This window comes from Phoxinus phoxinus (genome assembly GCF_949152265.1).
Source record: "Phoxinus phoxinus genome assembly, chromosome: 11".
Lineage (NCBI taxonomy): Eukaryota > Metazoa > Chordata > Actinopteri > Cypriniformes > Leuciscidae > Phoxinus > Phoxinus phoxinus.
In genome coordinates, this window is record NC_136886.1 from 30,711,375 (window position 1) to 30,731,965 (window position 20,591).

General features: G+C 36.9%; 2 protein-coding genes across 5 annotated transcripts in view; one reads left to right on the top strand and one right to left on the bottom strand.

The window, feature by feature from the left end:
• nhej1 (nonhomologous end-joining factor 1) overlaps positions 1-20,591 on the top strand; it is a 217,776-nt gene that overhangs the window by 141,748 nt on the left and 55,437 nt on the right. The window lies entirely within an intron of this gene.
• On the bottom strand, positions 515-20,574 carry rin2b (Ras and Rab interactor 2b). 4 transcript variants are annotated; one of them, XM_079628077.1, is made up of 14 exons: positions 20,391-20,556; positions 19,048-19,180; positions 18,383-18,460; positions 16,142-16,254; positions 15,726-15,900; positions 13,976-14,087; positions 12,597-12,669; positions 11,791-11,882; positions 8,986-10,173; positions 5,224-5,532; positions 4,310-4,441; positions 1,861-2,024; positions 1,667-1,753; positions 515-1,596 (listed from the first exon to the last, which is right to left on the bottom strand). In XM_079628077.1, the coding sequence occupies exons 2-14, from the start codon at positions 19,069-19,071 to the stop codon at positions 1,549-1,551; spliced, it is 2,595 nt and encodes an 864-aa protein (XP_079484203.1). In that variant the 5' UTR covers positions 19,072-19,180; positions 20,391-20,556; the 3' UTR covers positions 515-1,548. The 4 variants fall into 4 exon arrangements, with proteins under 4 accessions (XP_079484203.1, XP_079484201.1, XP_079484200.1 ...); XM_079628075.1 differs by having other exon boundaries at positions 515-1,753; positions 20,391-20,574; XM_079628074.1 differs by having other exon boundaries at positions 515-1,753; positions 13,967-14,087; positions 20,391-20,548.

Below are 20,591 nucleotides of genomic sequence, written 5' to 3' on the forward strand. Positions count from 1 at the left end.
AGTACATGTAGTAACGTGTACATCACCTTAAAATAAAGTGTCACCAAATTTTATTCTATAAATGATTAATTAATTAAATATTAATATAATCAATCAATTAATTCAAAATAAATAAATACATAATACAATTATAATACAAATACTAATAACCTTTTCTTGGTGTAACCTAACGTATTTTCATTCATATTAAATAATACTGAAGAATCTTTCTGCAATATTAATATAATTAATTATTAAATAAAGTAAAATTAATTTATTTAATTTATTATAAAAAAAAATATGAAATCATATTTTGACACCCAAGTAGTTGGCTACACTGTAAAAAGGTAACAGTTAGCCTACTATTTTTTTTAAAACCTAATCTTATCTTTAATAAAATGCAATCTGGATTATTAATACATATTAAACATTTAATAATTTTTTTGAAACATAAATATAATTATTTAAAATAATAATATATATTTTTTAATTAAATAATATTTTATCTAATAATAACCACATGAAGTACATTTTTATAAAAATAATATACATGCTTTATTTCTGCCACTAAAAAGAGTAAAATATTCACAAGTTCAGTGTTTAAATTATATTATTGACAGCTCAGGGATCTAGTAAAAAACAACAACAACAACAACAACACACATTCTCAGCACTAAGTGCATCATACATGTTGTGGCACAATAATATATTACATGTTTACAGTATAGCACAACAAAGTGAGAAAAAAAAGCTTCTTCAGTAAATTTATCAGTTTGCAATGTCCCTGCTGCATCTCAGATGATCAACCACATGATCATGCATTATCTCTGTTGAAGCTCACATTCTGAAAGCTTCTTCCCTTTAAAATGGTTCACTGTGTTGATTGATCTCGTGACAGCAGACGTGACAATTCCTCTGCCGATGCAGCACTGGACACTCATGCGACCTGAATGCAAAAATAGCTTAAAGATTATGTACAGAACTCTATGAGCGAATCCCTGACACCTTTTTATACATAACAACGACACATTATGGATTTCATTTGAGTCTTGCCATTTTTGGGGACAGGCGCTACATTCACACTGAATCAAAAGAAATCTAGGATACCACATTACTGACAATGCCCATTATATCTATATCTATATGTCCAGAATATCTATTAAACATTTCCATTTAAAACATAACTTTATGTGAAGTATCAATATTTTACATATTTTAATATGCATATATTTGGCACTTTCCATGAATGTGGCGCACTATGGTGTCCCACTCCTCTTTTTTTTCTTTTTTCTTCGCATATTGCATGCAAGCCTGTTACAAACCACAAACCAAATGTTTCCTATTCATGGAAAGCGTAAATTACATCATTCTTTATTGACACAGTCTTTCATCTCGCAATCTTTATACACCGTTCTTAAAGTCACACCCTGAAAAAAAACATTTTCCTGCAATTGGGTGTTCAGGGATCGTCCTGCTCTGAAGACACAGGCGTGGGACAGTTTCTGTTGGCTATCGTCCTGTAGACGAAGTAGAAGTGTTGAGGGTTCGGTCGACTGTGTAGCTCTGCCTTTATCCACTGTGGTTGTGTGTCTGCGGCCAGTTGCTGGCTGCTGTCGTCTGTGAGAAGAAAGAGGCCGTAGTTTTCCGGATCAGACACACAAAATTTAAGTGCACAAAGGCGGCACACCTCTTCTGTTGTGGCGTAGGGCCGGACCTGAAGGGTTTTAGCCGTGCAGCCGCTACCTGCCTTCTGCAGAGCCACACGCATGTAATTCTTCACAAACAAAACAAAGATATTACAGTGAGATATAACCACTCGGCAAACTTTATGGAATGTCCATTAGATGCAGAGCACAAACTGATCCGAGGTCAGGGTTTTACCTGGAAGTCGTCCACTGAGGGCAGGCTCCTCTGCAGTGTGCGACGCTGGTGCCACTGGTGGAGTGTGTCGCGCGCTGTAGAACTGAGGATCCGTGCAGCCTGTTCCTCCTGGAAGTTCTTAATCAGTGACATCGCTCCGTATGCACTGGTGAGGTAATAACCTCCTGCACAGGATCAAGACAAAAGCAGAGTCTTACTGTTTTACAGCGAACCTTACAAAACCTAAATAAAAACGATAAAGAACTGCTAAAAATCTACTTGAAAAAGTATTATTTTACTGTTCAGAAGTTTGGGGTTGGTAAGATTTTTTATGTTTTTGACGTAAGCTCACGAGGCTACATTTATTTGATTAAAAATACAGTAAAAACAGTAATATCGTGAATTACAGTATATTGAGAAATATTGTATTTAAAACGGTATTTTACTGTATTCTTCTTCTTAAATTACATTTTTTACAAATATAAATAACTCCTGCTGAATTTTCAGCATCATTACTCCAGTCTTCAGCGTCACATGATCCTTCAGAAATCATTCTAATATGCTGATTTGCTGCTCAAGAAACATTTCTGATTATTATCAATTTTGAAAACAGTTGTGTCGCTTAATATTATTGTAGAAACTGTGAAACATTTTTAGGATTCTTTGATGAATAGAAAGTTCAAAAGAACAGCAATTATTTGAAATAGAAATCTTTTGTCACATTATAAATGCATTAACCATCAGTTTTGATCAAATTAATGCATCCTTGCTCAATAGAAGTATTAAAGGGATAGTTCACCCAAAAATGAAAAAAAGGACCCCATGATTTACTCACCTAACGTCATCCTAGGTTTATATTACTTTCTTCTTTCAGAAGAATACAATCGGAGTTAAATAAATAAAAATCCTGGCTCTTCCAAGCTTTATAATGGCAATGAATGGAGGACGAGATTTTGAAGCCTAAAAAAGTGCATCAATCCATTATAAACGAGCTCCACACAGGGGGTTAATAAAGGCCTTCTGAAGACGGCCTACGCAAGTCGACTTACGCCAAAAGATTAACCCCTGACGCGATGTAGGAGTAGCATAAACTTTGATGCCTCTCGCGGTTCAAACAAATAGGCCTGAGCAACAAACTTAATTTCCTTTTCTTTTATATCACAAAGCGCATTACAAAGCTTGGAAGAGCCAGGAGTTTTTTATATACATCTCCGATTGTATTCTTCTGAAAGAAGAAAGTCCTATATACCTAGAATGGCTTGAGAGTGAGTAAATCATGGGGTGATTTTCATTTTTGGGTGAACTATCCCTTTAATTTCTTTCAAATTAGGGTGAATTAGGGTTTGAAACAAGGGTGAAAAATCACTATAATGAGGACAAATCCCATTACATCATCAGGTTTGTGACCTGACTGTGTACAATATGTGACCCTGGACCACAAAACCAGTCACATGGGTCAATTTTTTGAAATTGAGATGTATGCATCATTTGAAATCTGAATAAATAAACTTTCCATTGATTTATGGTTTGTTAGGATAGGATAATATTTGGCCAAGATACAACAATTTGAAAATCTGGAATCTGAGGGTTCAAAAAAATCTAAACATTGAGAAAATCTCCTTTAAAATTGTCCATTTATGTTGGCGATTGTGCTGCATTCACTCACAAAACTAAATGTTTTAGATATTTACAGTAGGAAATTTACAAAATATCTTCATGGAACATGATCTTTACTTAATATCCTAATGATTTTTGGCATAAAAGAAATACTGATTTTGACCCATACATTGTATTCTTGCCTATTGCCACAAAAATTTACCCGTGCGAATTGTTATGACTGGTTTTGTGATCCAGGGTCACATATAATAAATCTTTTCCATGAATGGCTACCGCACTGAGCTCAGTGAGAACAGGAAACACACCCTTGGAGGAAATTACTCAGTTGAGAATAGAACTTAGGATGTTCGTCACACACTTCTGTTCTGAAACTCCTCCTCCTCCACAATTATTAAAGGATTAGTTCCCACAAAAATGAAAATTCTGTCATCAATTACTCACCCACATGTCGTTTCAAATCAACAAGACTTTAGTTCCATCTTTGGAACACAAATTGAGATATTTCTATTGAAGAGACGTAATCGCTTTAAATGATGAACAGATTTAATTTAAGCTTTTATTCACATACAGTATAAACATTGATCAGCGAACATGTTTACAGCATTCAGATTTGGTCACGGAAGCCCAAGCATGCTTGCAAAAGTCTTATGGGTTTGGAACGACAGGAGAGAGTAAATGTAAATGGTGACAGAATTTTCTTTTTTGGATGAACTATCCCTTTATATTCATTAATATTACAAAGAGTTCTGATTCAGTCGTTACAAACCAAAAAAAGAGAATTCACATTAAATATTGGACAGGAGAAACAATGTAAAATAAATGATTTCACAAATATAAGGACATGCTAACGCACCTTCTCCATGCAGTAATGGTGGATCTATCAGCTCCATCATATACAGGATCTCGGTGTCCAACTGTGGCATGTCACACTGGACCAGTACATATGTCAACATGGGCAGGAAATCATCCGCTCCAAACATCCTCACTGGCGCAGGCAGAGGAAACATTTATCAGTGACCTTTACACGAGCCAGTCCACTTGAGTAAGGTGCAAATACTTTCACCTTCCAAATCCTAATCTCATATGCTGCATCCCAATTCGTATACTATCCATCCTAAATAGTATTCGAAATTAGGATTTGGTGTTCAAAACAGTAGCATGTTGAAATGAGTCACACTCTAACGGCTAATACTGTCCACATCCCAATATTGTTTGGATGAGGATTAGATAAGAACTACAAACATAAATAAAAAAAGTGTTAAAAAACTACAAACATGGCGGATGTGTGAGACCGAAGGTTAAGTAGAGAGGTTTAGATAAAGGGTCGGTATCTAATCTACTGAAAAAAACAATGTTATCCACATTATATTGCATCTTCAACAACATGGTAAACTTTTATGAAGATACATTTGGTCATTCACTTTTAAATGCATCATTCAAACACACGAGGAGAGTTTTCCGCATAAAAGCAGATCAACATGCTACATTTTTCTCCAATACGGTAGGAAATTAAATTGAATGTGTGGGGGGTGTTAACTGTGACAGGGCCGATTAAACGGTGACGGGATGCACATAACTAAGCGACAGAGCTGTCCTTTAAAGAAGCAATTATGACGAAGTAGTATCTTCTGCTACGAATTCAAAAGTATGTACTTTTTCTTCACAAAAAGAGTACATCATTTTAAGGCATAGTGAATTGGGACGCAACAGTACACACCTAAAACGTCAAGCCTTTAAATAAACCCTTGAGGCAGAACTCGCACACACCTTCATGATTTTGCATGATACTGTAGATGAGTTTGCAGACTTTCAGCAGCACCGATATCTTCCTCTCAGGTGAGTACATGCTGCACATGGCTCGGAGTTTTCTGCGGATGCGGTGGATGTCGAGTGCGTCTGGCGGCCGGGCTGCGATCGCTCCCAGCTCGTGAGGGTGTTTGGTCTTGGCCAGGGTCAGATTCTCCTGCAGCCTCTGACACACTCCTCCGGACACCTGGAACTCATGCAGCGCTGACTGCAAGCAGCCATACAGAGGTTTCAGCACACACTTATGCATGGCCTTCTCCAACACCGGATCTGAGAAAGAGATGGACTTTCAGTTCACGCTTCAGAGAAACTTAACATCTTCATAGTGATAAAAAATGAACAAAAAGACATGACTTATTAACTACTGAGCTTTTGTAGACATAATAGACAGTTTTAAAGGAATAGTTCACCCCCTAATGAAACTTCATAATTTATTCAACATTCATGTCGTTCTAAACGTGTAGAACACCACAAAATATGTTCTGAAGCAGGGTTACTATTGTTAACTAAAACTCAAATTAAAACTAAATCTAAAACCATAAAACATTTATATTTGTTACTTAAATAAAATAGATGTGAACTGAAATAAAAAACAATATTAATATGTTAAATTAATATTAATATAATTAATATTATATGTTAATTTTTAATATATTTCAGCTAGTTGGAAAGACAACCTTTCTTAATTTTATTTAATTTACTTAATTTAATGAAGTACTAAAATAACTAAAACTGAAATAAAAGTTAATAAGAACAATATAGACATACTTTAAAAAGCTAATAAAAAACAACAATAAAATGACAAACACTAATATAATCCTAAAAAAAGTTCTGAAAAATATTCTGAAGAACATATATTTCAGACTATTCCTCATCATATGACTTGGAATATAGCACATATTAAGTGAAATGGACTACTTTTGTGATACTTTTTTAATGGTGCAGTTGTTTTTTATTCACTTACATTGTATGGAAAAGAGCAACTTAGAATGGCAATCATACAGGTGTGGAACAACATGAGGGTGAGAAACCTTTTCTTCTTTCATATTTTTTGTCTCAACTATTCCTATCCTTTATACATCTAAAGTGTGAATCATTGCATTTGTGGTGCATTTTTGTTAAACAGCCAGAGTGCTTTCATTGAGTCCTGTCTCACATTAGCTATTGTGAAACAATTGTGTGCCAGAAACTCAATGATAGAACAGTTACCATTTGATGATGAGAGATTTTAGCCACGAGTAGATCAAACCATTATGAAATTCTGACTGAAAAACGTTTTTTTTTTCAATGGTACAAATATCCAAATGGTATTCTGTTTTCTACAAGTAAAAAACTGACACACACACACACACACACACACACACACACACACACACACACACACACACACACACACACACACACACACACACACACACACACACACACAAAAATGCTTACAGAGCGTACAGTGTCAGCTCAGTTCATGGAAAAGCTGACACAAACGTTACAAGATATATTAGGCCTAAGCTCTCAGGAATTCATTTAGGTCTGAAGGCTCTCTGAGACACAAAGGGCCAGTCAAATAAGGACAAAAGCAGGCCTCACATCAGTTGTCTCTACACTATAGAGTTACAAAACAAGCAATTACACACTATGATAACACTGTTACTGTAATGAAACTATAAATAATATAATAAAACACTGTACACAAGAGGTCTAAATATTAGAAGCACCTGTAGCTTACAGATTCACTATCATAATAAATGGCTGTATATGATGTTTTATGGAAAACAAACCAGAAATTCATCAACTTCCTGAGTTACACTGCTATGATGGTTGTCACTAAAACGTATCTTTATTGTGACATTAAAAGTCAGTGACTTTAAAAAACAAAAAATATAATATAATATCACAATTTTAATTCTGCAGCATGTTCTGGATATTTAATTCCACTAACAAAAAGCACCATGGCTGTTGATGTGCACTGTACTATCCTGATATTCTTTGATATATGATTGACCACTCTGTACCATGATATCACCATCTGATTCGGTCACTGTACCCTGGTATGGTCACAGACACAGTACTATTTTGTAACCTCAGATAAATATATTAAAAGATTTGTTTTAAATTTCTAGGTGGCATAGCCACAGGAAACATCAAACTGTGTAAAAAAATAAATAAATAATAATAATTGTACAAATTAAGGATCTTAAATTTAAGGTTGCTTTTTTTTGTATTTACAGGCAATTTTCTACCATGGTATCATGATCATCATATTGTTTTAAAGATTTTAATTTAACAAAGTAAAATCTGACATTTAGAAAAAAATAATCATTAATAAGGTAAACAATACATTAGCTTATCTTTAAGCTATAAACAGCCAGACAACCTTTTACACTAATGTAACTTCTCCACCCATGAAGAAGTGAAGAATTTATCCTTTGAATATTTTTTTTACTTGCCTTTAGGTTTGATTTGCAAGCATTACTTTTGGTATGATGAATTTTTTTTTTCCTTCAAGCTCTGTTTATTGGTCCTAACCCACCAACCACAGGGTGGATTTTTAACTGAAGACCTATAATCATGTCTTTCAACATTCTTAATAAATGATGTGATGTGAGACAGGATTTTAGCATATTTGTCTTAGAATGAACTTAATTTAATCTTATTTCAGGATGCTCTTCTCTATGAATTGTGCTCCTTGTTTTCAGCTCAGTATTTCCACAGCAGTCTGGTCTGAACTGTCATTCTTTATACAAACCAGACAAGTTACAATCCCTTTGGCCTTGCACTTAAAGGGTAACTCTCGCCAAATAGCAACCTAGGCTATTTTTGTTAATCTACCCGAGTCAAACATTCGCGTAAAAGCATAAATAGAATGGAAACGGCACTTTTAAGATTGACCATACATTCTTTTTCGGTCAAAATGCCTTTTGAATGGGCATTTTTTTTACCACCTTTTAAAGACACTTCCTGTCCAAATCACTAAATGGAAAATAAGAATCAGAACCATAATATAAACTATATCCTCCACTGACAGACTAAGATGAAAAGTTTTTTATTTTTTCTATTCCCCTGAATCCCCTCACACTATCAAACACATTTTAACCTGCATTTTCCACTGAAGCTGAAGGAAGCATCGCAAAAGCAGCGCTGTACTGAAAAGAGTAGACTGATATTCAAAACAAAACATGTTTCTGATGTCAGGTATAAAGCATAATCGTAATCTAAAACACATCAGGTCTTTTTGGACAATATACATATTTTTGACATGCATTGCTTTAACAAGTCAAAGAAATCAGACCTTGAATTAAACCAAGAGTTTGCAAACTGCACAGACTAGGAATTAGGAAACAAAAAAGGCAAGCCGAGGATACATATCTAAAAGACAAGGCAGCCAACACTTCAAAATGCCAAAACAAACATAGTAAAATATAGTAGATTAAACTTGTGGATAAAACTACAAGTGAGCCAGCGGTGTCCAATCCAGATCCTGGAGGACCACCTTTCAGCAGAGTTTAACTCTAACCCCTAATCAAACACTCCCAAACCAACAAAGGATTACTAGAAACTTCCAGGCAGGTGTGGTGGAGCTAAACTCTGAAGGAAAGTGGCGCTTCAGAAGCAGGACTGGACACCTCTGAAGAAAAGCCATTCGTAGGTTGAACTGTGCTTTTAAAATTGTTCTCTTTCTTTGAATGGTTTAACATGGCCCTAAAAGAACTGAAATCTTCTTACCAATCTGGTCCTCAGGTATGTAGGACTCTATGGGTGGGTTCATCTCTGAGCTCTGTATGAGGTAAGCCTTCATCTGGGTCATGAACTGCCGGAGCGTCTGTAGAAAATCCTGGCTAGATGAGTGGCAGTTTTTGTTCTCCTGCACAAAGCTCAAATAATCCTGCACCAGGCAACCAAAGTAGGATCCTTTGTCTTGGGACAACTCACTGATCCGGAGCAAGATGCGTTTTTCAGGTGTAGCCAGAACATTGAGGACACCTCGGATATTTCGGAATTGTCCCCTTAATGCTCGTGAGATAACGAGCGATCTCGGACGAGCGCCCATTAGTTCAACTGCCAGGAGTCTTCTTGTCTTGCGGGCAGAACGAAGACGAAGATGCAGGTCCCTTTCAAGTCCCACACCATAGTCTTTCTCCTCTTCGTCATACTCATCAGTGCTGTCATCTGTGGAGAGGCCTTGGCCCACACTCTGGGATAGACCCAAAGGAAGACAATCCAGAGAGTCAGACGAGGAAGTGGACAAACCACTTGAGCTTCGCCCTTTCTCTTCTGGACCGGTCCATTGCTGCAGAATGGTGCTGTTGGTCGGGTTGAGAGGTGTATGCGTCCGGCTGGCTTGAGACAGGGCCCTAGAAATGGTATCATCATCTAACGCAATGGTGCAGCGGTAGCTGTCAATGTCTGGCGGTTGAGGAGGTCGTGGTGGAGGTTGAGGTGCAGGTTTCTTAGAACTGGGGCGTTTGGCGATCGATTTGGGTCCCTGACTCATTTTGGTAATGCCAGCACTCAAAGGCATAGTCCTACGACCTGGGGGTAAAGCAGGGGTATGAACCAAAATGCGAGGCGGAGGTGGCCTTGGTGGAGGAGGGGGACGAGATTTTCCGTTTTCTGTTGTTGTGTCTTTTGCGATCACTGTTGCTACATTTCCATTTAGATCTTGCTGTGTCTTGATGAAGACGGGGTTGATAAAAGACAAAGCACTGTTGGAGCAACTTCTTTCACCTTCAGGGGCATTCGGGCAGGTGTCAGTCAGAGGTAGTTGGACATTTAAATTGCCAGTTGGGGTACAGGTTTGATCCTCTGTCAGTAAGATGTCAGAGAAGTTGCTATGCAGAGAGATTGACCGTCTGTCCAGAACCAGGAAACTCTTTGGGACTTGCTGTCTGCTGACAGAAGATTCCCAGAAAGCTGGAATAAAAAAAGAGAGAATCTGATTAATGTTTGACAACACATACGCACACTCTTTTAACAAACACAACCACAAAAGCAGCTAACACACCCACTGCAGCGTCCTACCATAGACCACCACATGTTGTCAGCAAACATGTGAGTTTGAGTGTGTGTGGCTATATCCAGTTACATCCCGGTTGAAGCGTCTGTTCACTTCTCTCGTCCTCAGGCCCACTGAAGATCTTGGAGAAATTTACCGAGCTCAGTTGTGCAAGCTGATTCACAAATGCCATACAAACACACCCAACACAAAGCCAGCCAAAAACGCAGTGAGTCATTTTTAATCAAACAGACAGGGGAGGTAGACTTAACAGAACACACCAAACCACTCCTCTTTCTCCTCCCCATGCTTTCTCTCTCTCTCCCTCCCCACCCATTTCAGTTTGGTTTCTCATGTTGGTTTGCTGGGCCGGTTTTTATTAGGGCAGGATAGTCAGCAGCATATTTCAAATGAGACTTGTCCCTCACTTATATTACTAAATCAAACAATTGTTCAGCAGCAACTTTGGTGTACATTTCAAGGGTGTTGTGGATGGGTGCCAGGACATTTTAATGTAAGGCATTCCAAGTGTTTTTAGCTCATTTCTAACTTCTCAACCATACATTTTCTCTAGGGCAGAACAGATCTATCGCTGATAAGCAACAAAGGAAGTCACACACACACACACACACGCACACACACACAAACAACAAAACACACACACACACACACACACACACACACACACACACACACACACACACACACACACACACACACACACACACACACACACACACACACACACACACACACACACACACACACACACACACACACACACTTTCCCTCAGTAACCTCTATGCTCTGATTAGCTCACATAGTCTCTCCCACTATCTGGAATGCCAGCTGACTAATAATAACATGGAACTGAATAGTAGGCCAGCATGTTCGCAGCTGTGGTGGAGTAAGAAATCCACACACACAATTACACATGAGACAGTCATGCCAGAGGTGCTGTCTTCTCTACCAACATTGCAATGTTTCTTTACTATCTCTATTTAACACTGGTCTGAACCTTTTAAGAACATACAGATATATTAAATTTCTATGTATTACTTGGACATGTAGCATTGTTGAGTGTATTAAAAACACACTCTACTTTCCAGGTGTGTCATGCTATGTATTTGTTTTGAACGGAGCACTAGTGGCAGTCCTGACTCACTTAGTGCCCTAGGGAGAGACATGAGCAGAAAAAAAAGAGTTAGTAAAGTGCTACTGTTTTTATTTAGTGTGCAAGGCTCACCGGGGTGTAATTTAAAACTAAGGAAGCAAAATTGCAGCTAAACTTGACAGCCTGTAATAATCATGTGTTTAATGGTAGTAAAATGGTAGCTTTGATTCCAAAAGTGCATGACCCCTGAATTTCACTTTAGATAATAGGACAATTTGACTGAATGGACTTTGGACATTTTCCCCTCTCTTTTCCCTATCTCCCCTTTCACCTATTTTGAGAAACTTCACAATCATGTATATATATACAGTATATGATATTGATCATAATTTTAAGAGGGTCAGACTAGGTAGGTCAGTACCTGCCCCTTGCTGGGCCAGCTCATGCAGTTCTGACAGGGTCTCAGCTGAGTGTATTTCCTCAGGAAGCTTCAGGGTAGATGGCAGAATGTCTCTAATATGAAACAAAGAGAGCCAGACAGACAAATAGAGCGTGAAATTGTGTAACAAATTTAGAGTGGGAGAAAAACACAACATAATTCACTCTTTTCCTACATTAATGCTGACAGGTCAAATTATTAATATAAATTAAATTCAGCTAATTTAATAATTCTACTCTTAATTGGTGGTAAAGAATTGCTATTGATCAGAGAGAATGCAGACTTTCAGTTTCTATGAGCGGCTTGAAAAAACAAACATAACGTGGATAACTGTTGCAATCTTCTGATTTATGGATGATATGAAATAAGTAATTTCTACTTAGAGACATATTTTACTATATCCTGTTGTTAATAAGGTGATGGATATCAATGGGTTTTATGAGCAGTGGGTTTATTACTGCACAATCATTTGTTTCTTTACTCATACTCATCTGTTTAGCTCTTATCATGCTTTAGCATTGCAATCATGGTAAAGACGATAAGACAGCAATGAACATTTAATCCATTCCAAATGTATGAAATCAAATTGTTCATGGTGGATTGTTTTTATATTCTACGAAGAAAATGTGAGTGGTCGAGTTACATGGCAAAGTATAATGCTAGGGTTAGGGATCGATTTGTTCAAATGTATTAGCATTCACAGTATTAGCATTTGCAATTGTGATGCCTGCCTTAGCAACCTAATACTTGTCCATTTAAACAATTGTCATTCATTGAAAAAGTGTTACCTGCTAATACAATAAAAGGCCACAAGATGAAAGAGGTCAGCAAAACTAATTCCTGAGCCCTCCAGAGAAAATGCTAGGAAAAAAAGAACAATATACAACAATTATATGAACATTTCCACCATTTCATCCATCAAAACAGCACTGTAGTGTCCCTCTGGATTCTTCATTTGTTGGGAATTTACAGAAAATGTTATGGAAATTTCTCAGCTGACGGAACTTGGCAGTAAATTGTTCATAAGCCTCCAGCGCCTTACAAACAGTATTTTCCAAGGCACAGAGGATATTCAGAGGCCAGAGGCCAAAAACACTAGTGTCTGATAGGGCTGCCACTTTTTATTCGATATTCGAATATGCACATGACGTGAAATATCCGTAATCGAACTACAAATAAACTATCCGGTTTTTAAAGTGCCATGTGTAGCGCATTTTTTACAGTCTATGATTAGACCGTTTGTTATTTATTTTAAAAAGCGTGTTATTTTGAAAGCGTGTTACTACGGTGTGCTGCAACACGTAGCCTATCACCGCAGATCTATTCATAAGCGTCAAGCCAACGTGCAAACTATCGCAAATCAAAGTGAAAGTAAGTCGCAGACGCTTTAACACACAATAATAATAATCTCAATAAAAGTAAAGAAACGAAACTATATATCTCACCAGGGCTGCCGCTCTCTCTTATTGCAGTCTTTGATTTTGAAATGTTAGCTGATGATCAATAAAATGCAGCTCATATCTGTTGCTTTCGGTGACATTAAATCCATTAAATCTGTATATAGCGCGGGAATTGAAGATCAGATTTATATCCGTTTTCAAAAACACATTTATTCGAATATTCGAATACAGCTTGGTATATCCGTTCGAATTTGATTTTTCTCAAAAGTGACAGTCCCGATGACTCGCATGCAGAATATTGGAACCGCACTGCTGTAAATGCCTGGAACACCGCCAGGCTACTATTGTGACGTTTAGCATTAAATATGGTGCCCCAGTTTCAAAGCAAGCCAGTTGAGTTGCAAACAGCCGCTCAGGTTATTACAACTGATTAACTACCTGTAAAACAAGAGGGAAATATGTCCTACTCTTTCACAAAACAGAGTTATTATGTGATTTATAAAATGTGTGTGCAGTCAATGGCGAGCAATCATTGAGCTCTCGTCTGTGTGCACGTGAAAGCAAAAGGCCCCACGATATCAACAAACCATAAAGAAGATAGATACCCAATAAAAGACCATAAAATGAAAGAAGAAATCTCTACAAATCTTTCACAGCCAAACATACTGAACCGAAGGTGACACCGTACTCAGAAGTAAACATAAACAGATGTGAGCAGGGTGTCAACTAAAGTGAAGGGTTAGTATGATATAAGAGACCTGACATACTGAACTGGCTCTCCTTTACAGGGATGTGAATCACAGAGGAGTCTGAGGTACCATCTGTGTGGAATGACAAGACCTTCTTTTGCAGGACAGATGACCTCCAGACCAAAAACACCTGGAGAGGAAGAAAGAAGACTTTTTTTTTTTTTTTTTAAGGAGGAGGATTTGCTTAAAGGGTTCAAATGCTGTGGTTTTGAATATTTTTTGAATGATACTGTGTTATAAAACGGGAGTATATTATTGATTGATTGATATATCGATATATTAAATTATTTAAAGATGATTTATTTTTAAATTCCAAAAGTTTCATGAACTGTATGTTCTTCAATAAAAACAATAGTTAGTTTTTGAAATAGGATTTCAGTTTACATCTTGAATTTATGTGCTTATTTAAATTAGATTATTTTAATGTATTAATTAAAATACAGACACACGTTCTCTTCCTGGCAGATTCGTAACATCTTTAGTTTATTGGAACTTCTTAATTATTGTCCTGATGGTCAAAATGGGGATTTTCAATTCTTTAGCTATTTTCTTACAGCCACTTTCTATTTTGTGATGCTCAACAATCTTATGATGCACATCAGAACTACATTCTTTGGTTTTACTCATTGTGATGGATGATTAAGGGAATTTAGCCTTTGCGTTTCCTCATATTTAAACTCCTGTGAAACAAGAAGTCATAGCTGGACAATTTCATGTTCCTAGTCACCCTGGTGTGCTAAAAAAGGTAAATATTAATGGGAATATACTTCAGAGATATTTTACCCGTAAAAAAATTCTAGGGGTACCAATAATTGTGGCCAACGTGTTTTGGAGAAAAACATTTATTTCATAATGTGATCCCCCCCCACCCCCACTTCCAATTCTTTTTTGTATGAGAGATCAAAAGGATAAACTATGCAGATTTATTTTTTACAGCCAGTTTTGATCATATTTACCAGGGGTGCCATTAATTCTGAGCACGACTGTATTTGTGCATATATTATTATATTTATAAATATTATATATATGTGTGTGTGTGTATACAGTACTTATAAGGTATATATAAACACAAACACATTTATTACATACATACATATAGATATGTGTATAAATAAACAGACACGCGCACACACGCACGCACGCACATAATATAATAATATACACACACATATATGTAAAGAAAAACTTTAATGTTAGATGCGATTAATCACGATTAATCGATTTGACAGCACTAATTATTATTAATAATGTGTTCATTTAAATACCTTTAAGTCATCCTGAGGCCTTCTATTGGGCCCCGGACCCTTGATAAAAAACCTCCTTGAGTCATTTGCTCTTTCATTAGTCTTGAAATGTATTCATCAAAAGTTTATAGTTCATATTTTAACAGTAATTAATGGAAAATCTGTAATCATTTATTCATCCTCATGTAATTGAGTTTCAATGAGATGAGAACTATTGTGGAGGGCAAAATGTTTAATACATAATCATCTTTCCAAAACACAAAGCTATAATTATGGCTTCAGATTTAGAAAAGATGCATGAAACGTTTTCCAATGCCTTTGTCATTTATTGAGCTGTATAAATCATCCATTTGAAAAAAAAGAAAGAAAAGCAAAACAGCAACCTTTTGTCTTTCACAATAGTAAAATGTGTCCGAAACAGCCATGTGGCAATTAAATGATGACAGAATTTGAAATTCTGTCAACTATTTCTTTAAAAGAAAATCTGTCTGGTGTCTTTGCGTTTACTCCCTAACATGTTTTACCCCAGCTTGCTGCCGCTGTAGGATGCCAGTGGCCTCTTGCTGGTCGATGGAAAGCAGAAGCCAGATGGGGTGTGTGTGTATCAGTTTGTCCAACACACTCACACTTGTGCTTGTACCATGATCCCCATCAAACGCAGGATACTGTAGACACACAGCGCTCATCTCTCCCTCTATCCTACAGAGAACAAAACAGAGGATGGGTGTAGTGGGTTGTCTTTGTTTTGATAGAGATTTGTTTATGTCCTTTAAAGGAAGAAAAGACTGACTATAGACTGGCGCCCTCTAATGGACACTGTAACACATTTAGAGGTTCTTTGGAAATGTAATGACATTTTACAGTACATAATAGATGTAAAAGCAATGCATCTATTAAGAGTACAGGTAATACAGGCACTGTTGCATGTAAGTGTACTCACTCTATGAACATAGAAGAGTCTGGATCTCTGACTGGATCTCTGTCTTTTTCCTGCGTAGCATGAACCAATTTCTGCTCCAACGTACTCAGTGACAATGCAAACGCATCGACAAGCTGCACATGGATAACAAAATGAAAGCAAAATCTTAGTTGTCCAAGCACCTAAACATTTAGGTGAATCTGCAGTGCCTTTTTAAAATCCACATTGGCAATATTGCTAAGCAAGAATCTAGAGAGAAACTGAAGAGAAAAAAACAACAACAGAAAGCTGGAAAATACTGTAAAAAACAAGCTAAAAGAGGCTTTATTTGTCACCAAAACAAGAGAAACAGCTTCAGACTCCTCGGACATCCATCCACGAGCAGGAAGAAAGTTAGTCACTTTCCTGTGTTCTTAATCTACTCTACCGAACAGGAAATGGGATTTACCATGGCAACACAACCCAACCATCACAGCGCAGCGTTGTAATGAACCATTACGAAGTCCTGCATTTTCATTTACTCTGTGCAAGTCCTTACATGTGATCATGTAGATTTGTAAATAAACATGATTAGCCAAAAGTTTTGTTTTAACTTCTATGACAACCAAACGACAAGACAATTAGTTGAAAAGGGTAAAAAGTGGTAAATTTACTGGTTTCTGAGGTATGTTTATATAGGTATGTTCTGGGTGGTTTATAATGTGTTACTTTGTGGTATCTTTGCTACTAGGTTGCTGGTTTTTGTTAAACTGGTCTCTAATATATCACTAAGTCTTACTATACTATATAAATTTGAATTTTCTGCATAGTTAAAACAACCATATATAGATAAACAACATAAAAAGCCATGCCTGACAGGCTGTTAGTAGCATTCTAACCAAAACTACTTTCAAAGTAATGTTTCCAATATGCCACTATAGTGACTGTGCCAACTTCCTGGGCTTTTAATGTTGACATGCAATTTTGGACTATTTTGGAGTAAATTGCAGGTCATTAATCGCAGATAAAAATAGAGTCAAAAGACAACAATTCTTTCAGATTTATGTTGTAATTCCTAGTGCTGATTAATTCATGCAGTGAATGTCATTCAATAAAATATATACTCTGTACTAGGTAAGATAAGCTTGAGGTGAGTGAGATGGAGGATGAGGCCGGAACAGAGAGAGGCAAGTGTTTAGACTGAATGATAAGATTAAAAAAAGATTGAAGAAGCGATGAAGGACTAATTAAGGAGAGAGAGAGAGAGAAAGAGAGATGTACAGACACATCTATTATGGGACGCTTGAATGGTTCTGTCTGGGCAGGAAGCCCTGCTGCAGCCCTACACACACACACACACACACACACACACACACAGACAGACAGACAGACAGACAGACAGACAGACAGACAGACAGACAGACAGACAGACAGACAGACAGACAGACAGACAGACACACACGCACACACGCACGCACGGGTCTGTCTGTCCATTTATTTTTACAGGGAACACCAGACAGCCAGTGAATGTACGCAGTGGAACAGAAAATGTTCTTAAGGAGAATGGGGATATTTATACTAATCCAAAACCAGTTCCTGCTTGAGCGCATTGGATAATGAGAGCTTGTAGCACCATCTGCGTGTCCTGCTCTTATTAAATTGTTACAGAAATGTTTTAAGCCAGAAAGGAAAAACAGTTTCAAGCACATAGGCAGCGTAGATTTATAAATTCAAAAACATGAATTTGGAGATAAAAATTAATTTAGTGCATCAATGGAAAACATTTACTGTACATCTAAAGGATCTTTCATCTTCATTTACTGTGGCCTTCTATTTAAGAGTGTGTAACTATTACTTCTGTAAATCGTCCTGCAATGTAAAGTGTAAGTGTAAACCTAAAGTTTATTCCTCAAATTATGCAGTTTGTTAAGGAGAAGTGTGTGTGACTCATTTTCAATGATTAGATTTTAAGATTTTTACCAGTCAGACAGTAAAGCAGGTTTAAAATAAATAAATAAATCCCAAACACTTAAATTGAGAAAGGGAATCAATCAAATTATAAATTTATGGTCCAGAATATCATAAGAGACCTGTGAGTGAGTACTTTTTATTTGGGCCAGCAAAAAACATCAACACCTAGGGTACATCCGAAAACTTAAAAGTGCTGCATTCGGAGGAATCATTCAAAACTAGGAAGGCATCAAAGCACATCCGTTAGTCAGGCTCCTGTTAAGTGCAGATCTACATATGAACAGACATGATAAAACACAGAATGGTCATTACCTGAAGAAAGCTGCCATTTCTGTCCATCCGACTGAGTTGTAAAGATGAGTCCATCGCCATTGCTCTTTCTTTAAAGTCCTGCAAGTCAAAGAAAGCATTAGGCATTAAAATCACTAAATAATGTGATATCTCCGATTTAACTGACTCTGATATTCAGAATGACAGATGCATAGATTCGTACTGTATTTGCCACGCTCTTGTCTCCCTTTTCATTCAGTCATACTCTGTAGGGGTTTTATTATTATAATGGATGAAAGATTGTGTCTGTGAGCCTGTATTTAGAGTCTAGAAGCTGTAATCATTTCCTCTAAGAGTCAGTTACACACTGATGGCCTCTCTGTCTGACATTTCTTGAATCTATTAAACATTTTCTAAAGCAATATTTGTTTGATTAGTTCACAGCACTGAGAAGTACACAAAACGTCGCATACACACACCAACAGGTGCAAACACAAGATCTTAATCAGATCATTCCCTCAAAGCTGTTTAAAACACAATTTGCAGAAGTTATTCATGAGAACATACAGTGTGTGACTAGTACAGGCCCTGGATTTAAAATGACAGTATAATGAAATGAATGAGATTATACTCACTCCAGTTCACCTGCAGATTTACTGAACAGCTAATCAGGTCAGGTTAGTTATCGTTATTATGAAAGCATATACCTCTCGCTTTCTGAACTGCAGCATCAATGAAGCATTGTTGGGTTCTCCACACTGTTGATTCTGTCTTTAGGGACGTCCATAGTCTGGAAATAGTCTGAAGTGAAACTAGTGTGTATGTGAGTGCGTAACACAGCTGCAAACAGACAAAGACACATGTAAAGACAGTGAGAGCGAAAGAGCAATAGAGGTTTTTAAAGAGTTCATGAAATTGTGGTTTGTCACATACACAAGTCAACAGTCTCTCGAACAACTTTATGAAGTCTAAAAAGCACTGAAAGAGTTCCCTTGCGTGTTGAACACCACACATTTCGCGAAAAAGGAAGCATGCATGTTAATTTATAATATATGATAAAATTATAAATAAAATATACATCATATATATAAATAACATATATCCCTAAAGATCTTGACACTGAAAAAGAAAGCACGAAACACGTATTATTTTACACATATTCCATTTCACACACCAACGACAACCCGATAAGAGGAATGAATCAATCTAGTTCCTATATCTATTGTAAGAATATAATTCTTAGTAACCCGAAACCACAGAAAAACACACGCACAGAAACATTTCTCAATAGGCAACGAGGTCTAAGGCTAAAAGTCTGTTTCTCCACAGGAGGGTGAATGCTCCACAGCTCTCGACCCTCATTCAACCTCTTTTTTTTTCCACAAACACACATCTTCCAGTTTGTTCCTGTCACTACAGTATATGGAAGCAATTTGATGTGATATGCATAAAAAAATCCTGACAGAAGGACCATATCGTTACACCAGTCCTCAATGCATGCTGGTGCCACCAGGGGCTGGAGGACATATAAACAAACTAGAACCATGATTACACTAAGTTTAACTTTTTTGTAGATTAGTAAATATTAAAAAATGCTACTCAAACACACACGCGCGCACGCACGCACGCACACACACACACACAAAATACTTTTAAGAAGTGGACAAAGTAGTTACATTAATGTTTTTAGATTTGTGTTGTAAAAATTATGGTTTCTATTTTTTAAGTGAAAATATAAAACAAGACCCTCGGGCTCAATATTTCAATATGTTAAAATGTACAAATGTTAAATTTATAAACTAAATTAGCAAATGTATTTATCCATTTCACTATTTACAACACATTGGCTGTTCACAACAGTTTAGAAAAAGAAATAAATGAAATTAAAGTGTTGAAATAGAGACCTCGGGTGTGAATAAAGCAGTTAAGTTACACAGCCTACCGTTTTAAACAGGGAAAACAAACAAGCCCAAGGCAAACTGAATAATGCTGTTAACACATTTAACAACTAATAACGCAAAACTATGAAAATTATATTACATAGACCTACTATGAGTGGTCCTCTGCAGCAGAAGACATTGGCTGTATGCTTCTAATAATGACAGTCCAGTGATTCTGCTACTGTCCGACAGTTTGACACGCGCGTCACATCCAATACTACATCACATCATCACAGCGCTGAGGTCACATGATCACATGACTGACGCCGCACGTCACTGGTGGGAAAGGCGTGTAAATAATTTGACAGAAT